This window comes from Podarcis vaucheri (assembly GCF_965113315.1).
Source record: "Podarcis vaucheri genome assembly, chromosome: 1".
Taxonomy (NCBI): Eukaryota; Metazoa; Chordata; class Lepidosauria; order Squamata; family Lacertidae; genus Podarcis; species Podarcis vaucheri.
This window is the reverse complement of record NC_138759.1, coordinates 59914241-59939456: the sequence shown is the minus strand read 5'-3', so window position 1 is coordinate 59939456 and position 25216 is coordinate 59914241. Positions and strand designations below refer to the sequence as shown.

General features: G+C 40.3%; 1 protein-coding gene across 5 annotated transcripts in view; it reads right to left on the bottom strand.

Annotated features, from left to right (window-relative positions):
• Nucleotides 1-25216, bottom strand: part of SHANK2 (SH3 and multiple ankyrin repeat domains 2) — a 354487-nt gene that overhangs the window by 264053 nt on the left and 65218 nt on the right. For all 5 annotated transcript variants that reach the window (XM_082223286.1, XM_082223288.1, XM_082223283.1 and 2 more), the window contains exons 4-9: nucleotides 22356-22427; nucleotides 21503-21611; nucleotides 21185-21336; nucleotides 20049-20216; nucleotides 13140-13256; nucleotides 7412-7489 (exon numbers count right to left, since the gene is read on the bottom strand). In XM_082223286.1, the coding sequence (XP_082079412.1) occupies nucleotides 7412-7489; nucleotides 13140-13256; nucleotides 20049-20216; nucleotides 21185-21336; nucleotides 21503-21611; nucleotides 22356-22427 (696 nt within the window). The remainder of the gene's footprint in view (nucleotides 1-7411; nucleotides 7490-13139; nucleotides 13257-20048; nucleotides 20217-21184; nucleotides 21337-21502; nucleotides 21612-22355; nucleotides 22428-25216) is intronic.

The window sequence follows — 25216 nt, the reverse complement described above, 5'->3', positions numbered from 1 at the left end:
TTTATATACAGTTATTATATACAGTTTTAAAATATTTGACTTGGCACGGTCATGTAACTTTGTACATGCTTATTATGCAGAGGAATGAAAGGTATTAGCAATTTGATTAACATCAAGTGTCAGAGGCACAGTTTACATAATCACCCTTCCCCCAATCAAATTATTTCTGCTGTGCAGTTCTAATTCTCTTGCTTGATCTGTTCTCTTGCTGAGCATTACCTTTTGGATGCTTTCAACAGGCTATCTGGCTGAATGTAATTTCATCTTCTGTCCTTGATAATACAGACCACGCTAGCGTTATCTTCCTTTTACTGGTCTTTTGAGTGTGATTTTTCTTCTACCACTGAAATTTTTCAGCCAGAATGCATGCTGATACTGTTCTAAAATTTAGCAGCACATGTGGTACACTGTGCCCAGAAATTCTCCTAGCAACTCTGGCATAGCGTCTAACATTTTCTTTCTTCAAGCTATGATTCATGGTGCCATCTGTAGTCAGATATTGACAGGCAGTAGTCTTAGAATAGCTATTATACATTTGCTCAACAACTAGTTTTAGCAACTGCAAATATAAATCATGGGGAAAGTCCAACACTTATTTATTAAATGATTTTACATTTGCTGAAACATTGTAATATCATTGCAATGCCTTTTCACTATTCAGTTCTGTAAGGATAAACACAAACTATATTTCAGCAATGTACAAAGGCAATGCTGAAATATAATTACTTTAACATGATATCCAAAAGCCATCTTCTCTGAGGGTCAAAATAAATATGACCTTAATGATGTAGTTCCGCCTTAGATAGCAAATTTCACATTTCTAATGCAGGATTTCTGATCCAGATCAGAACCCTAGCATGGGCGCAAGGCATCTTTAAACCTATGGTTCAAATCCAAAGTAGGCTTCCATCAATCTTCACTGCAAAATCCTCCCCTCTGGTTTTTTGGGGGGAGGTGCAATACAAAATGTAGGCAGGGGAAGGGGAATTTTGGAAAAACCACGCCAACCTGTCAGTTGCAGAAATCTAGGGCTTGTGACAGTTTAAATTATGTTACAATCCTACACTTAATGAGAGCAAGCCTTTCAAATTGTTTCACACAGATCTCAGAAAACAACAGAGAGAATCAGGCTGCACAAGTAATCCCTCATGGGTAAATGTAAACAAAATAAAAAAACAAAAGGATATACAGCAACTTATGGCAAATATTTATATCTAGTCCTACTTCAATTCTTAAGATTTGGGAGCTCTATGTCTATAGGAAGAGGAGACAGATAGCATTTAAAGCACTTGCCAATAGATGGCAGGTTTTGGTACAGCCTAATCTACATACAGTGTACCAAGCTCAGCTCTACCTATGAGGATCCAAAGGCAGACAACAGTTTGCTTTTTCTATATTTGAACCAGGGTTAACTGCATAACACATTCAATAAATATGTTACATTTGCCACTCTCTAATGGGTTGATGATGCAAATATAGCTTTACACATGAAAAACAGAGGATTGTATATGCAAGCTGCCATCTTGTATTGCAAAAGTTACAACTGACAAATATTAATGGTGGGCTATAGTTTGGCTAAGAATTTTAATATTTATTTCCCCAGACACATTTCAAATAAATATATTTGAGAGAGCGAGGCTTTAGCAGCAAACATTTCATTATATGCTCCTCTACTTTTTTTAAGTCCTTATTCTATTACCCTAAAACACCAAGCTTATGAAATTCTAATGTTTGCTCAATTAAGTAAATATGAAGAACACAGTGGTGCATTCATGTATTCCACTGCCTTTTGATAGCTTAAAATGCCACCTAGAAAACCATTCACAAGAAAGATGCATTCTGAAATCCCTTATGATTTGCTTTTAATAAATTAAATGTAAAAAGGAGCAAATACAGGTGTGTGTTTTTCATGGAGAAATCTAGGTCATACTGCAAAGAACTACCAAGGCAAGTGATTATATAACCCCTATTACAACATACATGACTGAGCACTAATTTTAAAGGAGATTTAATGAAACTAAATAATGCCTGGCTGTTACTCAATATGAAACACAAAAGAGAAAGGCAGCTAATAAGAAAATACATTTTGACTTCAGATTTCTATTCCCTCCTCCCTCTGTTCTTTGAAAAGCATCAAAGCAAAATAATATAAAACTGAGTTCTATTCAATCTGGTTCTGAATAAAATATAAGCATTGTTGAGGAAAATTTCTTTTAAATTTCCTTTCACTGGAGATATAACCGGTCGATTCATACAGACTGATATGGCAGGTATACAACCCAGTATGGTTTGGCCATATGGCGATGTAGCCTTGTTTAGAAATCAACCCACAATGACCACAACACTACAAAGCTGCCACCTAGTGGAGCACTAAACTTACAGCAAGTTAGCATCAACATGGAACCACTACATGCTTTTTTACCTCAACACAGTACAGCCTTTTTACCCCAACACAGTACACTCTACCAACCTACTTTCCATATCATAGAAATATCCAGTGCATCTGATTCCTCCATAGTATCAAAGTCTGAGGCTGATTTCTACAAATTTAAAACGCCACCTCTGTGTATAGTTACATAAGTCCTGGTCTAGTTGTTCCCCAACTCCCCCATCCCCCATGGTCCACTTGAAAATTGCTGGGGGTCTTGGTGGACCACACAATGCTTTATCTGCTTGTCATAGCAATTGTATTGTGCTGTGCAGGAAGCTGTATGATTTTAACTTATGTTCTTACGAACATGCCACGGACCACAAGCAGTTTGGGAACCCCTGCCATATTCAGTCATGTCCTCCTCATGTGAATACAATATGCATTACTGGGGCTGTGCTTGCAGGTTCCACCCTCACTGTTGCATGATCACATGGAGTTATAAATCACAGGAAGAGCCTATGTGCATTCAGCAGGCTTTTCCTCTACAGGCATGCCCCGTCCCCAATGCATAGGCTGTGGGAGGGCATAAATAATGTGATGTGGCAAGTATGGTGAGTCCTGCAGTTAATCCTGCGAAGGAAAAAAATACTTCTCATGATTTGAGCCTTTTCCTTGTTTGTGGTTGCGTAAATTCACACTTAAGACATTTGGTTCCACAGCAGAAACTAACACTGGGGAAAGGTTTCGGGGCATTCTGACCTATAAATTTTGCGCAACCTGGAAAATGGTGGGGCTCTGAGCTACTGCCTGCTATTGTTCTATATGGGAGCTAATATTTCTGATACAAATAAATTTCACAAACATCAGACAGTTTATAAATTACACAGTACTGGTCAAAGACCTAAAAAGGAACATGGGGAAAATACGCAAAACGATGGTTCCATAATTCCTATTCATGCAGTTTGATACTACTGGCAGTAGCAAAGAAAGTTCTATTAGGGCAAGGACTTTTGTCTGTACAATGAAACTTCCCCTCCCTCCCCTCTCCTTGTGTGCCCCCCTAAATCTGTTGTGGGTATTCCCCCAATCCTCCAGAGGCGCACAAGCAGAGGAGAGGGAGGAGACATTCCATTGAGCAAGCATATATCCTCAAGTTAGTAGAAATACTTCACTGGGTACCACATACTGTATGTGTTTCCATTCAGAATTAAATCCCAGTGACCTTAGTGGGGATTACTTCTAACCAAAAAATGCAAATCTAGTTATAAGTCTTTGAAATAACTCTTTACATAGCCTTGCGAATCGCTGGGTTTTGCAACACCTAAACTAAACCTGTAGTCCTATACAAGGTTGAACTCAATAGGGCTTAGTTCTAATCAGACATGAATCAGATTGTGCCCTGCCTTCTGTAATTCTAGAGACACACCTTCTTAAAACCTTTGGAAATCCTCAGCATTTTTATGATATATATATTTTAAACTGTCTGTCATCTTCCCTCCAGGCTGGAGGCAATTTCAATGCCCTTCTATTTACAGCTAATGGAAGAACAAACCCACTTTCATAACCTCACTTCTTCAAAGAAGTGGAAGCTTTTTATCTAGTATGGTATTTTTCTTCAATTATGAGGATAGTTCTACTTTCCAATTTTCGCTAACCAAGGAAAAATGATCTTATCGCAGATGCAGAAACACTGAATAAAATTCTACAGACGGCCTCTCTCTCTCTCTCTCTCTCTCCTTTTCACAAAAGGTATTTTAAATTAGAGGTTTTGATACAAACTGAATACAGTATTTAATAATAGCTAATGAATGGGCACTTGATACGTTGCATAGAGTTCACTGCTACAATGTACTGATTACAGGAGTATCAGTTTAGTATGCAAAACCCCATTAACTCAAGAGGATCCCATGTAATTTTGTGATAGTGTAATTTGTATCAAATAGGTCAGCAAAACAAAGCAGATAGCAATGAATTGAGGGAGAAAGACATAATAAAAAAGGTTCCTAGCACTGCAAACCAGCCTTTTCAACTTAACTGGCTGATATGTGTACCCATCCATCAGCCTTGTTTCTCCCTTCACACTCCTTCCTTTTCATTGCTGTCTCTGCCTCCTATTAGGAAAAAAATCAACAAACTACCCAACAACGAAGTGCCTGAGATTAGATGCTTCCTATTTAAGGCACCTTAATGGCTTGGTCTGATACTAGTAAGGTAGACAGGTGGAGCACTGGTGGCAGAGGGACTCAGCAGAGGCAGTTTCACCCGCAATATACCACCGAGTGAAGCAACCATGGTGGTTTGGCCCTCATACAGGTCCTGGGCGATGGATCAATATGTTGTCCAGGCCTAATGAACATAGGGCCAATTCACATAGCAGCTGACCATATGCCCAGTGGGACATAGCCAGTGCACACACATCAAGAGATAGGGACAGGGCTGGCCTGCATGACCCCACAATCCAATAACATGTGCTTTTAACATATGAGGTGTTGGTGTGAGCCCCTTTGAGGTACATAATCGGAATGCATTACTGCCCTCAGCCCAACTGTCATTAAGCTAATAGGCCCAGTTATTTTCCCACTTCGTTTCAATTTCTTCTTTCATTCAAGTACAAATTGCCATAATTCCACCTTCAAAGCACAACTTGTCCTTTCACCTGTATATAACTGCCTTTTCCACAGTGGCCACTGTTTGCCAATTGTTTCTTTTCCAAATGCAATGGCAAAATACTGTATCAATGTGTTGATGTTGAGGTAACAACAACAAATTTTATGTGTAAACATTCAAACAAATCCCCACCAGTGGTTTTATATCCTGGTTGTGAAAGATGCCATCTAAAAGAATTTGAGAGTTGGGTGTCAAACTGCTGCGAACTTTTGCTGTTTTCATTCATTGTTATTAGAATGTTTAATTTGTATTTTATATAAATGGCTTTGGGGCTGACTTAAGGCTTTGCCCTGAAATGAAAGTTAGCAGATAAGTACCTGGTACTTTAAATTATAATAAACTAACCATGGTTTGCACAAACTAATTTCCCATATACAGGCATAACAAGGATTTGGGGGGAAACAACAAATGGAGGATTTCAAACTTCTCACCTGGTACATGAAGGGTGGTAAAAGTGGCAGAGCAGCATGTGAACCCAAGGCTCTCTCTCTTAATCAACCATGGTTTGTTATTTCTGAATGCAGTTACTTTAAATCTGAGGACAAATGCCGGCTCCCTTGGCCTGAAAAGCAAGATGAATGCCACACCCCATAGTTGCCTTTGACTGGACTTAACCATCCAGGGGCCCTCTACCTTTTTTTAACTTTTTTAAATTTAAATGACCTGTGCGCCAATTCTTTTAAGGAAGCAGGGAGCAACTATTTGTTTATATGCTTGGGGAGTTCTGAGTGTGCCAATTAAAATGGGCCAAAAGGAAAACTGAGTGGTTCTGTAAGCTTGACAGGGGTCTTTATCCACAATAATGACTCCCACCCTTACAAAAAAATGGAGGACTGAAAACACATTCCTATCCTCAGTGACTGGAACAAGGCAAATACCGTATTTTTTGCACCATAACACTCACTTTTTTCCTCCTAAAAAGTAAGGGAAAATGTCTGTGCATGTTATGGAGGGAATGCCTACGGGTGGCATGCCTACGGATTTTCCTCCTCTAAAAACTACGTGCGTGTTACGGTCGGGTGCGTGTTATAGAGCGAAAAATACAGTAAATGCAAAACTATACATTTGCACTAATTGCCTATGAAGATACTGCATTCCGTTTTTATGCTAAGTGAATCAAAACAATCGGGGAGGGAGAGAGTAATTGTAACTGTAATTATAATTATTTTTGTTGTCTATGTGGAAGGGGATGGTGGTTCTGCTTCTTGTTTTCTGTTAACTGTTGTTATGAAAACTTAATAAAACTCATTCAATATAGTAAGCTAGAGCATCTAGGGGACAGATAAAATTCAACCCTAGCTGACTACATTGATTTCAATGGTACATACTCCAAGTTAAGCGGGTAAGAGATTGCAGCCTGGGAAAATGTGTTATGTAGGTGAGCATTAGAAATATTGGGTTGTATTCCACATAGCACTAAGGCTAAGGTTCCTTCAGTGCAGGGACTTTCCTTGAGAGACAGAACCTTCTCCCCCCATCACCCACCTCCCAAAATCTGTTTTGGGGGTTTCCTCAAAACTTCAGAATAGATTGGGGGATGGCGTAGGGTGCATTGTGAAGGAAGAGGGAAAATACCTGTTGCACTAGCAGAGATCCTTGTGCTGGTTTCTCCTAGTGCAAGGGTGGGGAACCATCCAGTTCTTGGGCCAATATTGGCCCATTAAGGATGCCAAGTTGGTCCATCAGGCCTTCTTCCCCAGACCATGCCCACTCATCAGCTGGCATCACTGGGCAGGAGGACAGGGCTTAATTCTACATTGCCTGCACCACCCTGTTCCAAGCAGCGAATAGGAGAGTGCAGTGCAGCCTAAATTGCCAGATTTAATCTTGGTTCATCATATGTTAATTTGAGATTAAAGCCATTGGCCTTCTCCTTTAAGTGTAGGGGGGATGGAAAGCCCCCCCTCCACAGCCCACTGCCATGCACCCACTTATATGAGAAGTGGAGCAAAGTACCATTTGATAAATGGATTCTGACAGCTGGACAGACTTGCCTACTTAACAAATTTAGCCTGATAAGCATCTGGTCCATGGAGCCAAAAGGGTTCCCCAATCCTGCTAGCACAACCATTTAGTTGAACACACCCCATAACCTCCAACCTGCAGTGTGAAGTCATACAGTCCACAGTTCCGCCACTTCAGTCTCCTGAGCCTAATCTACATGAGTACAGAATTCAATGAGTACATAGTTGAATAACCAACATAAAGCATCATAAATTCCCTGAAGATGAATGAGATACAAATATGACAAACAAGTATGTGCAGTAACTTGGTTGCTGCATTCATATTTTTCTTCTCCCAGGTAGAAAATGTGTCAACAACTCTCATTGGTACCAATATGCAAGTTGCCCTGCATCCCCCCCTTTTTTTTACCTGAAATGGAGATTGACTATTATAGTTCTTCAACTCCTTGTTAGCTCCCCGTAACAACAAAACTCTTGCACAGCTGTCCTGTAAATAAAGCACATAATTTGTTACAACCTTGTAATCAAGTTGCACTGCTGGTATTCAATACACAAATAGAGCCAAACTAGTCATGATACTAAATGTGCACAATTCTTTTAAGAGCTTAACAGCTACCAGTGGGAGGCAATTTTCATCACGAGTATGGCACAAGGTGAGAGATGGTTTAAACCTTTCCACCTATGCCTTGGTTCAGACCAGGCTTCCTCAACCTCAGCCCTCCAGATGTTTTGAGACTACAATTCCCAGCATTCCTGACCACTGGTCCTGCTAGCATACTGGAAGAGTGTACTCCAAATACAATCATTTCCAAAATTAAGAGATATACCAAAGAAAAGAAAGTTATCTGCTTAGATGGGTTTTTTTTAAAGAATTGAAGCAATAATTAATGAAGAAGCAGATGCTCTAACAGATGTTATATGAGTTATAACAGGCCTCATTACTTGTGTATTTCTAAGGCAGTGCAGCATTAGCATCACTATGCCTATAATGTTGAAGTTTTATTAAAAATAACCTAAAGCTTTGTTTGTTGTAAGTTTTTGAGTATCAAACCTTTGGTATTAACAAATCCAATAAAGAGAGTCTAATGTGACACAAGTATTTGTTGTTTAGATACCACATCAAACTACCACAGATTTATGGCTATAAAAAGGCAGCCATTTCATTCATTAATTTACACTGTCCACTCTAATTATACAAAACAAATTACCAAACTGGTTTCCTGCCAAGCCTATAGGCCAGGTGACCAGGGCGAACAAACCAACAACTTCATAGCCCTTATATTCAGGCCCTATAGCTGTCCTTCAGTCTGAACAAGCTATAGTCAAGTGAAGTCATTTGACTCCCTCCTCCTTTCACCCTGCTCACCTCTACCTTGTCTGCTTGTCTTGTGTGTTTACTGGCTCTCCACCTTGTCCTGCTTCTCTCTGTCTTGCCATCAGTGCTCTGCCCACAGACCACCACTATGCTTTTGGTGTTTCACCCAATCCTAGAATCACCAACTGTTTGCCACATCCATAAGTACCACACCAGGCTGGACTAGGGGTTGAGGCTATTACTACTGTTTATAGGTACACCTCCCCTTAACCAGGAAGCCTCTTGACCTTTGAATGGGCTTAGAGGGTCTGCAGCCAGAGAGACAGATCAGGAATGCTGTTGGTCTATTGATCACTCTGTTGCCTGGCAGCATCCCTAGTCAGGCTGGCCAAGATAGTCTCTGATATATTGTTGGAGGACCCTAACATGATAATCCTGGGTGACTTCAGTATCCATGTGGAGGCTGCTGTCGGGCTAACTGGAGACTTCATGGCCTCCATGACAACCATGGTTATCTCTCAGATGGTCATCTTGATGTAGTGATATGAGGGATGGACCAAAGATAGGGGGAGTGCAATCCATTCCCATGTCACAGTCGGACCATTATCTGGTTAAGTCTGGACAGACAATTGCAGTAGAGAAAGCTGGTGATCCTGCTGAAGCCCTCGTCTCGCTATGGAATGGCAAGATTAAACAGGTGGTTGACACAATTGCTCCTGAGCATTCTCTCCAACATTTCAGAGCATCTGAGGAGCTCTGGACTATGAAACAGGCCAGATGAAGACTCGAGTGCAGGTGACACAAGTCTCCCTCTGAAGCTGACCAAACACTTTGGAACTCCCTTCCTATTGAGATCAAGCAGGGACCTTCACTGTACTCTTTTTGGCACCTGCTAAAAACATTCCTGTTTAGACAAGTCTACCCAGATGATTAGAAAACTGAGGTAATCTTAATCTGTTTTTATTTTTATTTTGTTTATTTTAAAGTAGGGTTATAATTTTTTTTCTTGGTGTTACTGTTGTTTTATCTTTTGTAAACTGCTTTGAGACTTTTTACAATCAAGTGGTGCATAAATTTTATGAAATAATAAATAAAAAATCAGTCATTGCTATTGTAGCTTAGCCTCGTTATGGCTCGGAGATGCTTTAAGCCAGGCATCCCCAACCTGTGGCCCTCCAGATGTTTTGGCCTACAACTCCCATGATCCCTAGCAAACAAAACCAGTGGTCAGGGATGATGGGAATTGTAGTCCAAAACATCTGGAGGGCTGAAGGTTGGGGGTGCCTGCTTTAAGGACTCCACACTACATGAAAATATTCTTCATGAAACCAAGAGTTCTCCCATTCAAACAGATATACTGAGAGCCTAAGTTTCAGAGATGGTGAAAGGTGGTCCTTACAGTCTATATCTTCCTATGGAAGGCAAAGGTGGAAATGATCCACTGCAATGCACCTGCTGAAAAGCATTTTTTAAAAAATGCCCATTTGGAGATCTGCCAAAAGTCAATACATGCAGAGCTGTATGAATGCTACTAATCTGAACAAAACTTCATGGTCTATGTATGGTCCATGGGAATGGTCTGATGGCACAGGTATGGTCATACAGTCACCTTGCTGAAGTTACAAAGTCTAGGAATCACATGTACATTGCCTTGGATTTTGTGACAGGAGAAATGTGGGATAGAGATGTGAGAAAATAAAGTGAGTATGTGCAGCACTCACTGCTAAGTCAGCATGCACAGCTGCTGCCATAAAACCTGTCTCCCACTAATTACTATAAAATGCATTATTGACATTTGTAAAGGGCACCAAATTAAAAATGGCAGCTTTATGTTTCCACTCCAGATTGAGGAAGGGGGAATTTTCATTAGGATAACAATATGGGGGGAGACTTAAATCCCCTTCCCCCAGAGACACAGTCCCAATCAGATTAAACCACATCGACTCCCACTGCTGCCACTATTCAGCTTCATAAAAACAGCAGAATGTCCAATCACATATTTTCCTGTGTCATGCCTAATGTGGCCCTAAAAGCAAACACGAAATGTAACATTAAAACTTTAAAAGGTTCATCAAAACAAAAGTACATCCCTTTGCTCTCACAGACAAAGAAAAATCTGCAGCAACAGATCACTGACCCACTTTCTGGACTGCAGTTGGAGTTCTGTTGCAAGTCCCTCTTACCTGCAGAGTTTTATGTTTAGAGATGCTAAGATAGCAAAACTACTGCGTAAACCAGCAGTTTTGTTGTTGTCGTTGTTCTTAGTGAGGGAGAGGAGATGTGTCCGGGAGGAGAGGTGCTGAGGAGAGCAGAGGGGCAATCACAGTGGTTCAAAATAAGGGGAGGTAGGGTGGGGCAGGCCAGGTAAGGGGCACACGATACAGACAGCTGATGACTGTTCCATGTGCCAGCCCCTCCTCCAACCTGGGGAATTGCAATTGTCCTATCAGCCAGCCACTGGGTCTGCAGCAGCTGTTGCTGAATGCCAGGTCGGCTCTGAATAAGACCTCCCTCATCCATGATCTGATTATGGATGAGGAAGCCCATCTGGTCTGCATCACTGAGACCTGGGTGGCTGAGCAGGGTGGAGTTCGTCTTGCCCAGCTATGTCCACCCTGTGATCATCATCTGAGGCCCTTCTTCGAGTGCCTCCTCTGCCAGGGGAGGGAGTTGTTTGATAAAGGTACATATTCATATTAATAAGAGTTCAGGCTTTTGCACTCAATAGCTGAAAACAAAGGACTGTGCATCCCAGCTTAGAGAAGAAAAGGCACTTAAACTTCAGGGAACGTTAATAGACAACATTAAGGGCCCAAATGCACATTTTGTTAGACATGTATTCACATCTGTGTGGTGTGATAAAAAATGCAGTGTGGGTAGTGGGTTGGGGGGGTTTCGTAACCCTTTCCTTGTGCCACAGAACCAACAAAAAACCCCACACCCTACCTCAAAGCCCCGGACAGAAGCTGCTACTGGCACCAGAGGAGTAGAGCAAAAACTAGTGGTATGAAACTGCTTCTTTTAATTTGTGAAATTCATTAATTGTATTCCATTTCTGTTATCTATTTAAGCCTCTTGTTCATCCTACATAAAACAGTGCTTGGCATCTGTATATTAATTGAAAGTGGAAGAATTGGCCAGGCTGTGTTTTCAACTGCCCCCATTTATCTTCCAACAACTGACAAGCAAAAACAGCTACATTTCTGATGCATTACTCAAGGATGCCATTCACAGAGCAGCATGAAAGAGTTGCTTCCTAGGGGTGCTAGCAACAAGCCCACCAGAACTTCTGAAATGTTATCTTCAAACATATGCTTTCTGGTGTCAAATAAAGTACATATTTGTGTTTAGATGTCATAGAATAATACAGCACATTAAAACTCACTTCCAAATATTAAGCGTTTAAAAATATAACCTACACAGGTGGAATTGTAAGTTTTTCTAACTACCGGTATGTAAGTCAGATAAGACGCCACTCAAACCAAATAACTTTATAGAATTAAACACACCACTGACCACCTAAGAGTTTGTTAGTCGTTAATGGTTTGGAAAATATAAGCATAGTTATAACTGACTTTCACCTCCCTTTTCAAAATATATGAAATATTACTGCAGGAGCCATGTGAGTTAGCCAGCATAATATGTATATGTATATAATGTATACAGTATATAATTATATACTGTATCATTGTTAATTATATGTATAATATAATGATGTTATGGCTGGTGTCCAATGAAGTATGTCTGCTAGCAAAATAATTTCCACTTGCGCAATCGAACTTCCCCTTCCTCTCCTCTCCTTACGTCTCCTCCCCAAATCTGCTCCAGATGGTTGGGGGGAAACCCAGAACAAATTTAGGGGGTATGTGGGCAGAACTGAAGGTTGGGGTGTTCCATTTCACAGTGAAAATTACTTATGCTAACCAAAGTACTTTGCTGGATACTTCTAAACATCCCAGCAGTGTAGCTTCCAGGTAGCTGAGTGATTGAGAGCAGTGCCACAACCCACCTGGGGAGTGTTTTTGGCCATGCCCCACCTAAGCATCTCTAAAATCCTGATACCCTCCCCTCACCCATGACATATAATTCTTATTATTCAAAAAGTGAACTCCTATTTACATGGAGGAAGCCTAAAAGGCCATTAATTTGGTGCAACTCATTCTCAAATTGCCCCCCCTTAAAAATCAAATTGCCCCCCGTGACAATCCGTATTGCACTTGAACATGATTTTGGTATTGCAGACATTATTTAAAGAAACGGACATTTGGTGGAATATAAATGTCTTGTTTTTACATTTTGTTTTTGGGAAGTTCTATATTATTGCCTACAGAGTTGTGTGAGCTGCATCAGGGAGCAAAGCCAGGGTGGCCAAGTTAAGGCCAGTTTAGTCATAGCTGCAGTGCCCTTAAAAGTTTACAATTTTTAAAGAATTAAAGCCAAAGTATCAGAAAGGGCATACATACTCTTCCATGCCAGCTTGCTGTAATGGTTGGAGTGCTGGATTAAACCAGGGGAACCCAGGTGCAATTCCTCACTCAGCCATAAAGCTAATTAGATGATCTAGGGCAAGTCATGCTCTCTCAGCCTAGCCTACTTCACAGGGTTAGTGTGAGGATGAAAGGAAAAAAGATAACTGCCTTGAGCTTTTCTGGAAGAAAAGTGGAATATTAAAAATGTAAATTATAATTAATACCAGGGAATGGAAATCACTGAATTTTGATCCTTGCAAGGTTTTTTTAAAAATATATCTAGGAATGATTTCTGTTACCTGCTTCATTTCAGTAAGTTATAGAAGAAGAAGAATGAAACTATAACAACTAACCTGGTTGTAAAGTGCACAGATATGTAACGCTGTGTTTCCAGAGGCATTTTGTGCTCCCATATCAGCTCCATAAAACAGAAAATGTTCTAAATGCTGGACGTGCCCATATCGACAAGCCTATGAACATAAAAGGTTCAGATTTTAATTATGAGATCTACATTTTTAACATAATTCATTTCACTTATACACTTCTTAGAAAGGTATTCTGAAGTTTTGAGAACATATTACTATATACAGTGAGGTGTATAGTATTACCAAGTGTGTTGTAAGCTGAGACTCCAAAATGCAGTGGTCATCGGCTGCCATTCCAACAAGTCCACATTTTTAGAAGTTGTGTACGGCTTGGTGGTGAAGTATCTACTTCAGTAGAGTTTCAACAGCAATACCATACACAGTTTTAACATAGAATTGCTTTAAAAAAATTCTAGAATAATGATCCTAAGCAGGGAAGCTTGTGATAGCACGATCCTTTTCAAGTAGCAGGTTGTAATAAAGCAGTTTTACTCTAATTTTCCAAAAACTGTCAAGCCAGAATACGGGGGTGGGGGGAATGTACGTTAATATCCTACAATATGACTAGGTTACACTGAAATAAAATGTTAGCTTGATCCTAAGTATAGCACTTTAAAATAGTATAAAAATATAAAAGGCTCTAGATCTGTCTAGTCATTGAAAGAATAGGGAACGGCATAAAGTTTATAGGGAGAACATGCACTCTCTCTACACACACACCCCAATGCCTCTGTCCCTGCACTTTCCACACCAACATTGAGTGAGAAGCTCTAAAAGAGGCTGAACCTGGAACCTTCCCCACAATCAGTAACCCTGATAATGTAGCCTAACATACTTAACAGGCTCCATCAGACCCTCCTGGTCAACTGGAAGGATTGGGAAGTGCCTTGTTTCCTGGTGGCAAGACACTAGCAGAAGCAGGAAAGGAGCAGAGCTTGTTTACATTTAACCATTGTTTGTTTCAAACTATGATTTAATGTGACACGTGAACTGAGCAATTAATGAGAACCTGCTTAGCAATAAAGCATCCAGAAGAACTTGAGAAAGAGAAAATAAAGATCTGTGTGATAGTGTATCCTCAATTGTCTCACTATCCAAAGGTTCTGAGCTATTCCTGAAACTTTTGCTGTTCTCGTCCTCACTAAGAAATGATCTGGAAACAGGGATTTCCCTCTTCAGCTAAAACGTCCCAGTCCTGAATTTGTTTTGCGCCTATTGCCCTTTGGGGGACTCCTTCCTATATAATAATTTTTAAGGTGGGTTCTATTTTCTACCAACTACTTGTAAGTTATTTGGCAAGTTTGGGGATCTAAACATACTGGGCTTTATTTGTTTTTCAAGAGATAATGAAGAACGTCCCCCCCCCTTTCTCAAAATCAGTTTTTACTGGGACTATCTTTCTCAACAGGCTTTTTCCCTGCCTTGCTACAGGACTGTTCAGAAGCTCTTTAGAGGTTAGAAAGGCCACTGGGAACACCCTTAGAATTTCTCTAGATGATAATATTTTTTATTGTTGCTTGCCTTCTGACTGGATCTTCTTTTCCTCCAAAGGGAGGTATAAGGGGTTTTTCGAGGTGAGTGAGAGTTTATTATTACAATTGCTGCCCTGAAAAGGCTGTATCACTCACTCTAAACTGTAACAACAACAATCTGACATCTTTGTGCCTTTTTGCCTCCATGACTTTTAGCATACAGTAGCCTTTTTTCCAAGTTTTCTGCATAGCCAAAGAAGCCAAAAGATTTTACCTTTCCCCCAAACCAAGTATACAATTTGCAGAATGTTATAAATTAATAATCAAAGGTGGTGTTCCCACTGTTATTCCTACCAGTATAATAATATTTTAGACATATATTTGAGCTCTTAATACAGAAAGAGTAACTATATACCCAGTGCTTTTTTCTAAAAAAATTAAATGTTTAGGGGTTCTCTCATTTTTCTACTCATATTGAAATACTGTCTCTCAATGTGGCCAAACTTAGATTCAAAAAATGTTTAGGGTTATGCATACCCCTGCGTCCCCACAGAAGAAAAGCACTGTATATACCTACAAAATTATTATTAAAGTTAGTATTATAGTAAACTGAAGCTGAAAACTCCTGGGCATGCCAAATAAAATGCCAAGGCCACTAGATGGCACTAATGATCATACTACAAATCCAGTTTTTAAGGGATGTTGAGAAATAGCTAAAATTATTATAAAAATTATTATAAATGACTTGCCTTACAAATACCACAAACCAAATACAAACTACAAAAACGTGCATTGACAACAAATTTTACTAATATGTACAAGAGTTGCGCGTGTTATAAATTATTGCAAGTAAAACATATTTTCATATACTGCATATGTATGCTATATAAGTGACTGATTCTGTGGAGAAATTATGCAAAAAATTAGAAAACAGGCCACAAGATGGTCAGCTGATGATTTGATCTTGAGAAAGATTCTGAATGGCCATTTCGAAGGCTGAGCATTTGCCTGCAGAGTTTGATTTCAAACCATTGGGGGGGGGGAATCACCTGAATTCAGGGAGATGAAATATCTTATCTGCCTTTCAGATCCAGTTTCCCACCCCTGTTCTGGAAAGTTTAATAGCATTTTTAGGATGCTGCATGTCCTAGGTCATATCCAGAGCATCCATTTAATTCAAATGTAAGGTACATGACTTCCTCCTGAAAACTCTGGAAACTGCAGTTTAAGGTGCTAGGTATTGTGAAGGGAAACTGCAGTTCCCATGATTCTTTGTGGGAAGCTATGTACTTTAAATGTGTGTTAAATGTATGGTGTGGATGTGACTATAGCTAGAATTTTCCAGCCTGTTAAAAACTGATTTGCTGGAGGTCTGCTGAAGATGCAATGCCATCTACCTAAAATTTGCATTTCTGGAAAGTATTACCTGCATTTTTGTTGTTGTTTTTTTAAGGATGAAACACAATTTTAAAAAAGCCATCACTTAAAACAAAGAAAAGCCTATCCTAAATTTCTCCTATGATACCCTCAATCCTTAGGTTAAAATACTACTCCAAATTAAACTAGCATGAATTAAAATTGTCTACAGACACCTCTAGTGGGACCGATTGTGTTATATCCATCTTTATATAAAATGAGACAGGAAAGCTTCCTGTCTCTATGTAGAACTGCAGGTACAGGTAAGAATAAACAGTGCTTTTAGAAAAATTTCTAGAAGGCAAGTGGTGACTGAAGGCTCCTTCACTGTGCCAAGATATTTCACACCTACCACAACAGATAAGACCAAACGGAATTGCATTACTGTCTTCTGAATGATGACTCCCCCCCCCCATTAAGCCTGTACTCTTCAATTAGCCCACATTCTTGATGTAAACCAACCTGATTTGTCTCCGATTACAACTACAAAAGACTGCTTTTGATTTCTTATGATAGTTCCCGGTGCAAACAAAGGGCCCTGAGGTGCACACAGGGCCTTTTGAAAAGGAAATTATGAATTAATATATCAGGTTCAGCAAGTGTAAGAATTCACAATGAAGCTATGTGCAGATAGAAAGACATAGAAAACTAACTCAAGGCTTGCCGCTACTGTAAGTGCCAGTGATGGGCTGCGTTTGGAAGCCAGAACAGCAGTGACCTGCACAGCTTCACAGACTGCGACCCTTCCTCATAGAGGAGTTTCCCCACCTGTCTTAGGGACTCCACTCTGGATTTCTGTAGGGTTTACTCCTTAGCCTTTTCTTCTCCTGAAGATATCCCATATAGCAGGTTTAGGATCAGAGTTTTCCTTCTCCTAGATGGGCTACCTTCCCCAGTTAACTAGCCCCATCTGCCCCTCACTTCCCTCTACAGCTTGTGCAGAAACCTCCTTCTTGACTTTTGGGCCCAGTCTTGGTCTCGTCTGCTCAATCTGCCAGAGCCTGTCTTCACCTGCAGGGGAAGTTCCTAACTCACCAAGGGTTTCAGACCCATCAGCAGACAAACTACCCTCAAAGAAACACAACATGTCTCCCACCAGAGGTAATACCCCTCCATCAATTTTTCCACTTCTTGCCAAAGAAAAAACCATGCACACCTTCGCAAAGCCACACAACACAGAAGAGAGATGAGTGAGGCATAAAAGCTCTTTATTCACTAGTATGCCACACTCCTTCCACATAAAGCCAAAGGGCCAAATTGCATGTTATCTTAAGCACACAACCTCCATGTCCAATACATAATTTAAAAAAGGGACTATATGGTCCCGTTTCCCCAACCCCAACTTGATCAACTATTAAAACTGGCCTCAAAGGCCACCTGGAGTAAAATATGGAGTGGGGATTGGAGATAGGACTCTTTATGTTTTGGCACCTCACCTCAGGAGCTCCCTTCATAGAAGTTCGCCTAGTGCTGTTGTTATCCACAGCAGTTACGTTTTAGATGAAAACTTTTCTGTTGTTGAGTTCTTTTAGCTGGAGAAGGCGAACTGTTGCTTTTATGGTGGTTCTATTTTTAATTGTCGGCTATGATTTCTAAAGAGTGGCTAGCAAATTATTCAAACAAATAAACAATATGGTTCGAAGATGGCGAATACATTTTGAGTCCAACAAAGTGACCCACATTTCCCCATTCCACCCAACAGCGTTGTAAAATTATGTAAATCTGCTGCTCTGGCTGATTATACTAGTTGGCACCTATTGCAGAACCATCTTCCATTTACTTTGCATAGCTTGAACGGGGAAATGGGAATGTGAAACTGTTATGAATCCCTTTTCTGGAGTTTGGTAACACTAATTACTATATGTTTGGCACTCATTTAGACTTATGACTCTCCCAGACTACTAGCATTTCTAGCACTGAAAGCAGTGAAGACACACAGAGTTATGGATGCTATGGAGATGAACAAATTGTAGCATTGCCTAATTAATATTGAATTATTCATTCCACTGAGTAGCTCAAGAGGGCACCAGAAGCACTGCTATGAAGTAAGATCCAGAAAGCTTCACCATTCTAAAGATAGAGCAGATGGTTCAGCCTGCTAAATACTGTATTGAACCCTGTTCTATTGCAATTATTTCAGAGCTTCATTTACAAAGTGAGGGAGACCATGATTCTTACAGCTTTATGTACTATTTGGCTGCTCATAAAGTGTAAATTTAGAGACTGGTTTAAAAACAAAGGATCCAAAGGGTCAAATTTCCACTGCAACACATACAATGATCACAGCACCTGGCATGTCAAGAAATGTGTTTTTTCTCATGTCATTCCTTATCAATAATCTACATCATTTTGCCCACATAGATAAGGTTCAGACAACTTTTTGCATTCTAGTGGCAGAATTAATTATCAAGAAAAGTAGACCAAAAATCTGAAAGAAGGAAAAGCATTTTAAACTATTTTATTTTATGTGAACATTTTAAATTATTTTATATCTGAGACCTTCAGGTATAGGGCAGTATAGAAAACAAACAAACAAACAAACAAGAGTTGTACCATGTATTTTATTCATTTCAATATTTGATTTGAAAGGATCACATTTGATGAAGCCAAACAAATTTCACTTCACCAAAGTGAATTCTTTTGTACTCTTAGCTACTGTTATTTCTTATTGGCACAATCTCCCTTCTTCTTCTTTACTGTAAGTGTCCCAATTTTTGAGCATCCATTATATCATTACCTGAACAAAATCACATGGCTTATCGCAGCCAAGAAGATTAAATGACAGTCAGGGAAATGGGGCTGAAGACATCAAGAAAAAAAGAAAGGAAAATATCACACAAAAGGGCAGCACTGAAAGAACATAAATGTATTCACATTGAGTGCCAAAAATCACCCAAAACTGGCAACCTTTTTTCTGTGGCGGAGCCACAGAAATTACTACAAATTACTACAAATGATGTAAGTAGGCTCAGGTCTACCCTAATTGAAATGGCTTACCAAAATAGAGTAATGTCTGTACAAAGCTAAAGGAGCGACCATGTGCTAGGTGTAGATTGTTGGAGATGCTTCTAATATATTTTAAGACTACAGAAAAATAAATCTCACTCTGCCAGGGGCGGAGGAAGGGGAGTGTGGAGGCAGGCTATCCCGGGTGTCACCCCTGAAGGCAGTGACAAAATACCGGGCCTGCAGCACGCCAGAGCCACGCGTCTCTCCTGGGAGTGACGTGGTGGCTTGGGCGCTCGCAGGCTCCGCACTGCCCCAAACAGTCCACCCGCTGCCTCCTCCTCAGCTGTAGGGCGACTGAGTGGGAGGAGGCAGGCAGACTCCTTGGAGGCCCCACAGAGCATCCTGCCCCAGCTTACCCTGCCCTGGGGGCATAGGCGCCGACTCCATGGGGCCTGAGGGGGCTCGAGCCCCCTCAAAAAAATTTCTGGGGGGGCTCAGCCCCCCCAATAATCTCGGGCGCCCTTCCAGCAGAGCGCCGCCGCCGTCCCCCGCCTCCTCCCCACCTGCTCCCTCACCAGCCAGCCAGCCAGCCGCGCGCCCTAGTCGGAGAGCCCCGGCCGTCCCCCGCGAGATTAGGGAATCCCCGGGGGCGGGGGCTCCTGCCTCGCTGCTTCGCAGCACCACCGCCACTGCCAAGGCACTGCCGGGGGGAATTTCCTTCCTCCTGGCGGTTTCAGCTCGCCCTCTCTTCTCCGGCTAGCCCCACGTTTCCCGCATATCAGCTGTTCCGGAGCTGATTAATAGGCGCAGCACGCTCTCCCCTATTCGCTCACGAGGAGGCGGCGCCACTTTATTTGCATATTCATGAGCTTATTTATTATTCATGAGCTTTCCCGGGCCCCCCCAATATTTTTTATAAGTCCGCGTCCCTGCCTGGGGGTGGCTGGCCCCACCTCTGGGCGCAGGGCAAGCACGTCACCCCAGGCGCCCAATCGACTTGCTCCACCGCTGCACTGTGCACCTGGACTTATCTTAATGCACCAAAGTTAATCTTTCCTACCTGGTGAATCTCTTGCCATCCATTTTCATCTTTGCAACCTACGGTAGCATGTTCATGAAGCAAGAGCTCGCAACAATATGGATCTCCTCCAACTACGGCAGTGTGATACAACGGTGTCAGTCCACAGCTGTCTTTATAATTGGGAGATGCTCCAAGTTCTAAGAGGGTCTGTAGGTAATGATAGGTTTTGAAGAATTAGACTAATAACTAAACAAAGATGATCTGCAGATACTATGGTTCTTATTTCTGTATAAGGCTATGTACATACCATACATATACTGTTCAAAAAAACCACGAACATCATGCAGGGGAGGAGAGGGAAGGTCGGTCGGTCAGCCAAGCAGACATGCTTGTGCTGACAGAATGTTTGCTTTAGTGCAACACTGAATTCCTTGCAAAGCTTTAATGAAATTTTAGATTTTGTGAAAACGGCAAAACATAACATCATATACTGTATGTGACCAAGAATGGCAGGTGACCATAGAAACAGTATTGTCAACAAAATTGTTACTTCCAACAGCACATTCAAGTAGGTTTTGAATTTTTCTAGAAGAAATGTTGCTCTTATGTCAATCTATATTTAATGTATTGACTTTGGGATTAGAGTTTTGTTGATTATTGCAAAATGTTGTTAAATGAAACAAAGTATTAAATAAGTTAATATCCAAAAATGTATAACCTAGCACCTTTCTGACCTAGTAGGTCCCTCATCAGGAAATTTCAAAATACAGATGCTTATTCTTCTGTTCCGCTGTTTGAACAACATGCCCGAAACCCCAACAAATTAAGAAATCAATGCACATTAAGTTTAAAGGGCAAACACTACAAAAGATAGTAACCCGGTGAAATGGATATTCTCTTCCAAAGTCAGATAAATGGCTGTAGCTCTATTCCCATTTTGCACAAACAGGTATTACCTATCAGGCAACAAGGTAAAGTTTCACCACCCTTTTTAGTTCCACCAAAATGAATTCTTTGTTGAAAGCTAATCTTGGAAGTCCGAAGCCAACAAAAGAAACCTTTGAGTGAATGCAGATTAAAAGATCCATTAAGGATGCTGATAATTAACTCAAGCATTTTCCTTCGTACACTCTTCTATATAAAACAATGCATAATGGACATAACATATGAATTACCTTCAGGGTAAGTTGGTTCTTGGCTCTGGCTGCTTTGTGTAATGCTGTCATGCCATCTTTAGCTCTGAAATCTAAATGAGCGCCTCCATTTTTCAGGGCTTTGATAACTTCAACAGTATTGCTAAGTTGAGCTGCCAAAGTCAGTGGGGTTTCTAAAGTGAGAAAGAATGAAAAGAAATAAATAATTATGCAACTCCTCTTAAGTCATATAAAGAATATAAATTCAACTCACTTCATATACACTAGACATTTCTTCTTTGCAATTTACTAAAGATGTGTGTATTTTCTGCTAAAACGTGAGAATTATTTACTTCATACCTCCACTTTCCAAGTCATGATAGTTAGGATCAAGTCCCCGGTCTAGCATCTTTGTTAGTTTTTCAACAGACAGGTGGTGAACGTGGTCCATACATTTTCGAAAATTAGCCTGAAAGATAGCATTATGTGAAATGTTTTACTACTGTAAAATATACAGTTTAGTTATAAGCAACAATCGTCATCTAGTGTGTATCCAAAATCATGTGTAAACATTAATAAAAGTATGCATATGAAACACACCTTACTGCCCATTTACTTTTGGTTTATTATTTTACTATTTTTTAGATTTTATATCTCACTCTTGCTCCAAAAGGAGCCCAGGATGATATGCGTTAAACAGCTATGCATAGGAATCTATTTCATTTATACATCTTTGTGGCAACACAGATTAGTAAATGGTGGCAAGTGCACTGCAGACTTAAAATAATGCTTACCCAGGGCAATAGTGTTAATGAGGCCCATGCAGAGCTTGTCTGAGGCCTGACAGTGTAAGTCCAGCAGGTTCCTGGCATGGCCCCTGGGCTGGCCTAGCCCTCCAGGGCACAGGCCAAGTGTACCTGGCTGCCTCTCACCCACCTGCATGGGCCTGATGTTAATGCTCTATCATAGCCTTCGACAATCCTTCAATATATTAATGATATTAGCCTCTTAATGTTTCACCAGATCAACTGGTGAAAAAAAATGTGCACAGTATCAGATCTTATTAACAGCCTGGTTGCTATCTGCATTGTAATTTCCTTAGCTTGTTCCTATTATCAGGGGATTTTAACAAAAGTCGATAAAATACACCTTAAACGACATTTTCTGCTAGTCTTTATTCTTACCACATTAGAGGTTCTTCACTTAGACATACCTTTGTGTGGAGCTTGGCTAGCTGCTTTTCATCAAGATTAAACTGTCTGTACACCCTTTTCTTATACCGAAACTGAAATGGCAACATTATTTGAATGTTACTTTTCATTTTAGAAATATTCTAGAAAAAGAATAGTTATGGTGACTATCATTTTAAAAAGCAACCAGGTAAATGTTAACATGCTTTGAAGGGTCAGTTTCCATAACATTCAAGATACCGGGACAACCAACAGAATGCTTATGAGTTAATTTAGACAGCACACATATCATATTTCCGTACTTACAAATTAACCATGGTTTAGAACTGCTTGTCAGCTTTCATTTTTCCCCAGTTCCTTTCTCTATGTGCATATGTCTGTAGAAACACTTCAGATATCACAAGCCATAGTCTACACAAACCATAGTTTGGACACTTACTTCAACCATGGTTTCCTATTCTGTTTTGCTGGCTGATTACAAAGCATTATTTGTCCATTCATTAATCACGCCAAACCATATCTTATCATGAACTGAACTTATAAATGTCAAATATCATGGGTGCATGTGCATCCATTAAAAACAGCAGGCCTTTAAAATGCCCAACTATAGTTGATTGCGCCCTATATACTGTATTTTTCCATGTTAAAGACTATATTTTTCCCAAAAATTTTAAAGTTTAAAATTGGGGGTCGTCTTATACACAGAATGTTGCAATTGTTTATTTCTTAATTCTGGGTTCAAAAAATAGGGGTCATCTTATACATGGGGCGTCTTATACACAGAAATATACGGTATTTTATTGAGTTTCTTTAAAAGTATATGTTTAGGCTTTCATACGCTATGGCACTTTTCATGAGGAATTCTTATGCATAAAGAAGAACACTATGAAGCTTCAAAGTTTGAGTATATTCCGTAAGCAGAAATTTAGGGCAGCACAGCAATAGCACAGCAAAAATTGGGATCAGATGGGTTCAGTTTCTTTCCCTGTTGTTCCTTTTTTCCTCAACTCACCTGTGTTATCACTTTAGACCAGGGATGAGCAAATAAGTCTGTTTCAGGTCTGTATCACTTTTGTGTGCTTTCATTCATAATTTGTTCTGTCCCATTTCTGCATTAATATGTGCTTTTAAAAAATGGTTCAGCACAAAATGCGCATCTAAATACATATTTTAACTTTTCTCACAAGATTCAAATTCCTAACGTATTTTCTCCTAAAACATACATTAAAATAGTGCATGTGTGTTTTAACTGAAAACTACATAGCAAGATTCAGTGTGAAATCTGAAGGATAACAGTCTTCAAATCTGTACTTTAGTCCAGGAGATAATGCTCTAATTCGGTCTGGATCATAATTCACAATGAATGAATTCCACGAGATCCATACTCTAGACACAAAGAAATGGGTGCTGCTGCAAATAGATGGTTGCATTCTGGCCCAACAGTAAGAAACAAATTGTTTGTGATCACCCAGAATAAACTGAAATTCCTGTCCATAGGAGAATATAGTTAACTCCTTCATAAGAAGATGGAATTGTAAGATTTTGTCATTTTGTATTCAAAGATTAGAAAAGAAGTGCTTTTTAGAATACACCTGCTGTAGTCCCCTGAGGCATGGCCTGTCAACTCACATAATTATATCTCAAATTTGAAAGCAGTGGAGTTCTATATTCTTGTACCATTCTTCTTTTAAAAATAACCTCACTTCCCCCCACCCCAGATTTCTTCATTTAAACTATACAGCAGTTGCTGTTCATGCTCTCAACATGTTGCAATTTCCCCAAAACGTGTAATTATACATTGGAACCAAAGTCAAAAATAGACTTCTGTTTACTAAATGAAATTCAAAAACTACTATGCACAGATGATGAAGAAAAGGAAGATCGTTAGACATGTTGATGAGCAAAATTGCCATCCTTAATCATTTACTTCAAATCTGGAGGAAGAGAAATGACCATTAGTGTTGCCAATGTTTCCTTTTAAAAATAGTCTTGCTGCCCCATTCTCTTTCTTATTCCCATCTCTTCCCCCTTAGGAAAGAAGACTTAGTCCAGACATTCCTTCCTCATTAACTCTGTGACAGTTGTGTCTAGAAGTAACACTACCAAAAGGTAACTCTTGCTTGTGTTTTTCAAGTGAGACCCTCCTGACCCACAACTGGCTGCAGCCTCTGCTGGGGAAAGCTAACTAGAGCTACAAATTTAGGGCAACCTGGTAGGGAAGCTGCTCTAAAAGTAAGTGAGATCCAAGTGATGAAGCATCTTGGTCCCACTGACAAAGCAAACACAAGGTAACAAACAGAGTTGACAGCTGTGTGAGAAGGCCAGCATGGACTATGTTTCCCCCCCCCCTTTTTGACCTAACAAATCCCATGCACCAAAGTAATTCTATTCAATATTGACAGGTATGCAAGTAGAAAGTAATGTACAAATATCCCATCTGCTAGACTCTTGAACCTCAGGGGACCAGTTCACTTCTGTTGGCCAAGTTGGCTGACCTGGAGAAGTTCAGAGTTGTTGATGGATGAAGCCTTCAGGGAGGCAATAGTAGCATCCCACTCCCAGGGTCTCAGGGAGTGCAATGTTACTCTGAGGAAGAAGAGACCTACTCCTTGAGAGACTAACAGATACCTTCTCACAGTGAGAAATTTTCTGGGGGAGCAGGAGGCTCCTTGTAGTGTGTAATACCATCATTAGTGGCATAGATAAATTGGGTTGGTGACAAGCAGGCACACTGAATGATTATTTGCCTGCCTGGTGCTGAGGTTGAAGATGTCACACATTGTTTAGAACAGATAGCCTGCTAGGTAGGGCCGAGGAGGAGTCACAGTATATGCTGGCACTAATTTAATGGGGAAATGCGATTGTCCTGGAAACAAAATTTAGA